General features: G+C 42.2%; 1 protein-coding gene across 1 annotated transcript; it reads right to left on the reverse strand.

Annotated features, from left to right (window-relative positions):
• Nucleotides 1-1,002: 1,002 nt before the first annotated feature.
• On the reverse strand, nt 1,003-6,806 carry LOC311254870 (potassium channel subfamily K member 15-like; the record flags this gene model as incomplete). The annotated part of the gene is made up of 2 exons (XM_084348868.1): nt 1,003-1,961; nt 6,524-6,806. 2 exons carry the CDS (start codon nt 6,804-6,806, stop codon nt 1,003-1,005), a joined length of 1,242 nt encoding a protein of 413 aa, XP_084204994.1.
• Nucleotides 6,807-8,332: the final 1,526 nt, after the last annotated feature.

Consider the following 8,332-nt stretch of genomic DNA (forward strand, 5'->3'; position numbering starts at 1 on the left):
ATGCAGGCTTGTGGTTATAAATTTTGCAGTCAAGAATACGCTGATGATATAATCACCAGATGACGTCATCAGGACTTTGAAAGCTTCTCCAAAACCACAGAGGGCATTTTATAACAGATTTCACAGGCTGATCAGTGCTCCTTGACTGATTCTGAAATTGTGTGGAGTAGCCCTTTAAGTTGAAGCTTTTAGCAAAGGCCTTATTTTCTGCATTAAACAAACAAAACATTTTATTTCAAATGCTTAAAAAGTGTGATCAGAGGCACAATTTCCTCGTCTCATGGTGAGTATTAAAATTTTAATTTGACTAATAGCAATGTCTGATTTAACCACACGTCTAAGAAGCAATTAAACAGTCATTTGGGGACATTTCTAATTTGCCACGTTTTCAGTGCGGCCGCTCATTTTCTATTCTTTGTTGACACACTCATTCATCACAGAGCACGGCTTTGACTGCATGAGACAATCACCGCTCACTGTACTGTACGTGTCTGTCTCCAGTTTTTTTCCACCGCACTAAGCACTGAGGATGGCAACGTTACCAAGGGAACCAGCCAGAGCGACAGAGTGTACATTCCTATTAGAAGACACCGATAACTACTGAGCGGAAATAACTGAAGGTCACAGGTGACACTGCTGCAGCGCGTCTGACGCCTAAAATATTAATGCAGATAACCCCACCTTTCGCAGGCACATGCGTCGCATTTTCTGCTAGTTGCTCACACAGTTCCTGACAAAAAAAACTTTTATAAAACACACAAGGCAATAGTGGTAAAACATGATGTTATATAAGTCACATACTTTTACACATTTAACTTTAGCAGTAATATTTAATGTAGAAAAATACATTACAACTGTTTTTTATGCTACATTTTTTTCTGCTAGCAAGCAATGCTACATTCATGACTAGGAATGCAAAATCAGAGGGTTTTGTCTTCTTCTATGGTGTGTACAAAAAGTCCAAAACAAAAGCCACTTAGAAATAAGTAAAAAGTTCAGGCACTATAATGACTTCCTCCTTGTGTGGGGGTTGTTCTTGCCCAGGGGGGGCACTCCGCTGCCGGGGGAGGCCTGTGATGACCCGGTGCAGGAGCTACATGAGGCCTGGTCCACCCTGTAAGAGATGGAGTTATAAAAGACGGGGTTGCTGTGGCCACCTGCCTCATCTTGAGGCGGAGATGGGTTGTCGTAAATGTCCAGGCTACAGCACATGCAGCAGAATAAGGCCCTGAGTTTGCTGGGCTCAGACAGCTTTGAGTGCTCAGATAAAACACGTCTGCGCTCCTCTACAGGAGAGGGGAGGAGATTCATACAGCTGGTGCCCCCCTCCATGGGAAGGCTCAGGTTGCACAAGCTGCTGCGTACGTCTTCTTTATATGCAGCATCAGCAGTTTCTGCTGCAGCCTCTGACACCTCCCTATCCCCCTGCATGTCCTTAGGTTGCCTTCCCCGCTCCTCTGCCCCGACCTCAGGCCTCCCGTCAGGCTCCTCTGTGCTGACAGTGAGAAACCTCAGGACCACCAGGTTAAGAAAAGCCCCAATTACTGTCAGCCCGACCAAAATGTACATGAAGCTGAATGCAACATAGGGGGGTCGCTTCTGGAGAGCATCTTTCTTCTGCAGCGCCACAAAATCACCAAAACCAATGGTGGTGAGCGTGATGAAGCAGTAGTAGTAGGCATTGAAGAAAGTCCAGCCCTCAAAGTGGGAGAAGGCTGCGGCGCCGATACACAGCGTGCTCATGCATGACAGCAGACCCACCAGGACCATGTTCCCCATGGACACCTCCGTCTTCTGTAAGCCCAGGCCTTGCTTGGCTCTACGCAGGAGGTAGCGGACTAAAGTGTTGATCCTCTCGCCCAGGCTCTGGAACATGACCAGTGTCAGAGGGATGCCCAAGACAGCGTAAAACATACAGAAGGTCTTGCCAGCATCAGTGCGTGGTGTAGCGTGGCCATAACCTACAAAGTCACAGTATAGTGCAGGTCACATAATGTGTCTATAAAGATTCAGTCATCAAGATTACTGCTTATTACACACTGCAGGCTATATTGCTTAATATTAAAACTCCTGCACACCCATACACATTTTCACTCATTGTGGCTAATTGTATTGAGGTCAGAATATCCCAGATTAATTTTTCAAACTTTCGACCTCCAAACGTTCCAATGTCAAACGTACACAACAAACATGGCTGACCATAACAAACTGATGTTCCTCTGCCAAGTGCTCACACAATTGAACTGTCAGCAGTGCAGTCTCTTTGCATATATAAACAAAACAGAGGAGGAAAAACACCACATGAGGGAACAGACGCTGTTATGTATTTTGTTTTACAGCAGTTTAATGCTTGGAAAAATCAAAATATTCCATTCAGTTGCTTCATGCAAATACTGTAGATTACAAGGAGGACCTTTAACTTCAATTGTACTTTTTTTCTAGCAGGAGGTCGGACATTCTGGAGTTTGAGTTGTCTGGAACGGATTGTGGTTGCAAATATTTACTCTATCCCTGATTTGCTTCTTTTTCTCACCTGTTGTAATATAGTACATCGAGACTTTTTTGGCTTGAGTGGCCAAGTTTTGGACTTATCAGCCACAAAGATGGCTGCCACCTTGTTTGTAATGGAATTAGATGGAACTTTGATTGTGGTGCCAAAAAACTTTTTGAAAAACTCAACTGCAGTGTCTCTTTCCAGAAACCATGACCAGTTACTCAAGATAATCCACAGACTCTCCAATGAGCAGTTTCATGTAGGAACTAACTTCTGTCTACTGAACTACACACATATAACTGAGCAGAATAACTGTGCATCTACTAACAAGGGTGTAGGTTTGCATGTGGATGTTATGGACTACCAATATTTGAACTTGCTTGCGTTATCTTTGGAATGAAGCCCAACCCACACCCTAAATGTCTACTAATGATCTACTCATGGATGAGAAGATCGTGCTCATGACAGCATGGGATGTAAACGTTAGTGGTGTCCTCCGAGGCTGAGCTGTAATGTTAGTTTAGTTAGTTTCATGAACTAGCCTCTTATCTCGTCCATGAGTAGATGCACGCCTCCTCCTGCACAGTGATATGGTTGGCGTCCTCAAACAAGTTCTAATCTGACAAAAGAAGTGAAAACACATGAGTAGGTGGACCAAGGGTGTGTGGGGTCTGATAAAACTGGCCAGGAAACATGAAACAGGAGAAATTTCCTTTCAACTTTATATCTTTGTCTTGGTTCATTAGCTAAGTGGTCCTGGTTCTGTCATATTCCTCTGCTCACAAGGACTTAGTGACCCACTAATTTGCAAAAAGAGACGGCACACAAACACAGCGGAGCATATAGCAGCTGAAAAGTCAGATATTTCCCTGAGGAGCTGGTAGGGACTGAAAACAGAGCTATAATAGAGTGAATACTGGAAATACATTTGTCAGGTGGCCAAAAAAGGACTCCAAATGAACGACAATGACTGAAAAGTCATATACTTTCAAGTTGATTTTATCAAGTCAACTTAAGTAGAGTTCAAGTATATTTCCAGAGTTTATGGAGTAAGCACACTAATATCAGTTTACTTGTAGTACTAGTTCTTGGGACTAATTTGGCCCATTTTTACAAAGTATACGTCTATATTACAGAAGTATATATTGCTATACTATCCCAAGTATATCTCGAATATAAAGTTAAGTACAATTGGGTACATGTTAGACTTTTCTGTACTTGTCAGTATAAATCAAGTATACTACAGTTCAGATTCAAGTACTGTATTTCTCTGCTTAATACATAAAAAGTCAACTTAAGGCATACTCTCTTATTTGGAGTTTTAAGAAATCTGTTAATAGCACACTCGAATAAATTACTGTTTTGTAAGTGTTTTCAGTTATACAAGAACAAGTGCATGTTTTTAGTAAGTCTCTGTTCCTGAGTCTGGATCTGGGCACTAGCGGTGTTTTTTAGACCACTTCTTCTTCTTTTTCTTCTTGTTGATCTGGCTCTCGAGATCTTCTAGCTGGGTCTTCATGGAGCTCTCTTCCTCCTCCCACTCCTCCTCCTCCTTTTCCTGGAGAGTCTTCTTGAGGCCATCAGTGGCTTGAAGGAGGGATGTCTCGTCCTCCTGCCACTCAATACGATGGCTCTCCAACTGCTGCTCGCTGTTTTGAAGAGCAGTCAGGAGGATGTTGTTCTCCTGTTCCTGCTTGTCAAGCTGAGCCACATGAAGAGCTCTGGATTTATCCGCCTCTTCAAGCAGTGGGGCTTTTCCCCGCTGCCAGTGGAGGCGCTCTGTCTCCAGATGATGAAAAAACTTCCTGGTCTCCGCTTTATGTTCTTCGAGCTGGGCGCAAAGAGAAGCCTGGGTTCTTTCCACAGTCTTTCCTAGCGTCCTCCTGTCTTAGAGGAGCGTTGTTGATCTTGCTCAGTTTGTGCTGCAGCTTGTGAGCTTGAGCCTTCTTAAATAAAAGATCATCCTCCAGCTCTGCGGCTTTTCTGAGATTTTCCTGCAGTGATGTAGGCCTACTTCAGCAGTTTGTATGATAACAGAGATATTTTTTTTTTTTTAAAGGACCCATCATGTTTGGAAATATCTCATTCCACTCTCATCACTCCCTGGACCCTGAACATAGCCTTTTCATCTGACCTCGACTCATTCTGACACAGGCTGTTTCCATTCCCTGCCCATCCCGTTGTTTTGAGATCAACATTGATATTTTATAACTACCTACTTGTTTCCATGCGCCTCTTTCTTATTAAGCATTGTGTAAGATCTTGTTCCTGACTGTATAATTTCCTGTGTGCTTCATTGAACTTGCTGAACTGGACTCCACTCGGTTCTCAGAAAACTTGCTGCCTGACTCCAAAGGGTAAAGCCGATTAAGTAATCAATCACAACAAGTCATAAAAACAACAACTGCCCCTGCACACCAGCAAAGATCCTAGGAGAGAGAGAAAATGTTTTTAAAAAGTACAATATAAACAATGAAAACAAAAACATAATCTAGAAGCTTTATGTAAAACACTGTGTCCTCCTCTCTGTAGATCGACGACCCTGAATGAAGACCACTGAGCACTAAAGTCTCACACAGACCAGCAGTGATCAACACTTCCTCTATTGATGATGACAGACAAGTGTCAACAAACTCATTCCTCTCCATTACCTCTACTTCCATGTCACTTTTTTCATCACTTGTCACTTTAACTTGCCATTTACTGCACAGAATGTATAGACACTATAATATTCATATAACCTCCTTTTTTATTTTATTCTATTTTAATGTATATTTATCTTTATTTATCTATCCTATTTACATTTTCATGTGTGCTTCCTACTTGGTCCTTTCTCTTTGTGCTGCTGCAACACTCTAATTTCCCGTCTGGGGATCAATAAAGCATTTTCCTTACCTTATCTTATCTTAATATTTATATTTATTAATTTTATTAAGTATATCTTGATCAAAAGATTAAAGGTCCACTTTGTAAGAAAAGTTGATTCTTCAGTCTCATTAGGACTCGTAGGACGGGTCAGCATCAGTATTTGAGGAGTTGGGAATGAGACTAAAAAATCAATTTTCTCACAAATTGGACCTTCGATTTTTCTGTTGTCAGTAGATATACTTAAGTATAACTTTATAAAGTACATCTCTGATAATTAGGCTACATTAAAAGTAACCTAAAGGCATACTCTTACTGTTGTTTTAAAAAAGTTGCACACTTGAACAAAATAATTTTTTGTGAGCGCTGTAACTGCTTGATGTGTAAATATGCAACTGTTTCCTGTCATCATGACTACATTTAGATGCATTATGCAAAGCATAGATAAGAACATGCAGATACCTGAGTAACAATCACCTTCAGAAGAGCTCAAATGGAAGCTGTTAGTTTCATCCTCTGTGGAGCCCACAGGCAGTGAGTCCATAAAAATTAGTAAAATGACTGCACCCCAACAGTATTCGGTGTGGTTGTCTGCCCTCCATCTATACACTCACTCTGTTCCAGTCATATTTTCATCAAAGTACTAATTTCATTATACTTATATTGCAAAGCCATGCACATGCATATACGTCTATATACTCAGGGAGTTAGGGATAGTGAGATATGGGTGTCATATCTCACTATCCCTAACTCCCTGGGTAGTGTATTACAGGCAAGAAACACCTTCCATTCATTTTTCCCACTTATTTTGAAGGTGACATTTCTTCCAGTGTACTACCTGTCAACCCTGCAGTGGGTAATGTTTCACACCAAGAGATAGTTTTTGGTGGAATATCCCTTCAAGTAAGTGTACATGTCACAGTGCTGGTCATTAAGTTATCGTTTATTGTTTACACGGTGTTAATCGGTGGGAAATCCTCCGATGACAACAACATGCGTCATTTTCTATTTGTAAAATCACAGGCAATGCATGAGGACCCATTGTAGTAAGTTTCCCTGCTGCTCTCCGAAGTGAACCCTCAATCTGGGGCCATGTGACACAGCTCCAACTTTTTTGTGTGTTTGTTGTCAGTTAAGAAGCAGCTACGGGTAAATCTTACTTACCGATCGTGGTGATAACCGTGATGGCAAAGTAAAAGGAGCCGGTGAACTTCCACTGCCTCCCGGCGCGGTGCGGCTCCGCCTGGAGGACCACTCTCTCGATCTCCCTGTAGTCATCCTCGGTGAAGCCGTACTTCTTCTTCAGCTCGTTCAGCTTCTGCTCCAGCGCCTTTTTCTTTGAACTCTCACTGCCCGACTCCAGCGCGTCAAACACGGCGGCTCCTACGAGCAGGTAGAAGACGATGGAGAGGATGAGACACAGCGTCCTGATGTTCTGCGTCTTCATCCTCAACTCCGGAGTGCGCGCTGAGCGGAGGGGGGAGGAGGAGGAGGAGGGAGGCAGGGTGCTGCTCTCAGAGACAGACGCACAAGAGCATCATCCGTCCAACATGTTGGTGTGTTGAGGCCCCTCTGCCCTGCTAGGATTACAACATAACACTATATGTGGCGGGTTGAAATTGTAGCCTTCTGTTGTGTATCCAAGTGTCTGCATAAGTTACCTGAGCTCAGGAGCTGGCAGCACTTTGACTTTCCACAGGATGATAGTCTAATTTAAAGGTGCCCACACGGCATCACTGACCTTAAAGTATCTGGTGTGTAGGCTCATGTGATCCTGCCTTTTACAGGTGCTCACACAGGTGTGAACAGATGTCAGTCCAGTCCCAATGCACTCAAAACATGTCGCAGAATGATGTTTGTGCTGAGTTTGACACTGTGTGTTGTTTTTACATTTATGCACATTTATGCTCTGAGTTTAAAGGATAGTTAACCAAAAAATGAAAAGGTAGTCGTTATCTTTTCACCACCCCTGCCGATGGAAAGTCATGTGTTTTGTCTTCAAAATAAAACATTTCGCTTCACAGCAAAACAGCATTGCTGCATTATCCTGAACAACTGAAGTAGATGGGGACTTGATTTAAATGTTTTTAAAAAACAGCCAAAAACAAAATAAAACGTCTCCATACAGCTCATCCAGCACAATCCAAGTCTCTGGAGGCCCCAAGATCCCAAATTGATTTGAAAAGACGTTATTTGCACCCTCAATGTGCAGTCGAGCTTGTGTTTATATTCTGTTTTAAAACAAGTCCCCATTTGCTAGAGTTGTTTAGGAAAATGCTGCAACGCTGTCATGCTGTGAAGCTCCAGAAATGTTTTGTGGACTACGACACTTCACCTGACTTTCCATCAGCATGTGGGTGAGAAGATGATGACTGTATTTTCATTTTCGGGTGAACTTTTCCGTTAAGATCAGAATGCACAATGGCTTTGTGACAACACAGCTGCCATCAGTGGTCTCATATGCAGCTTAAGAAAGTGTGATGTGAACACCTGAAGGCTCCGGTGACTTTTCAGTGAAGTAGGAGACATCTTGTGTCCAGCATTTAAACTATTCAGCTGAACATTTGCATACACACTCCTGACACTCCATCCGTTATTTTTCATCATTCTTTACCTTATTTGTCATCCTCATTCTTCTGTATGTCTGTATGTTTTCCTCCCGTGTCACATGTGACTGATCTTGATTGCTTTCCACTCCATCAAATACAGAATCCAAAGTTCTTGTAGTCGCCTATAGAGCTCTACATGGTCACACACCTGCCTACATCAGAGGTCTGCTGCAGCCACCAGAAGCTCCTTAGGGTTGCCTAAGTGCAATTTTTTCTATTTTCTGTTTTATTTTCCAGAGGTTGCTGTGTAATGTCATAAAACATGTTTGATGTGGGTTCTTTTTGGATAATATGACATATTGAGATTTGATTGATTAAAAAAAACAATATATTGCATTATTGTGAATAACGAAATATATAAGTA

The sequence above is a fragment of the Pagrus pagrus genome, assembly GCF_965226575.1.
Source record: "Pagrus pagrus genome assembly, chromosome: 3".
Lineage (NCBI taxonomy): Eukaryota > Metazoa > Chordata > Actinopteri > Spariformes > Sparidae > Pagrus > Pagrus pagrus.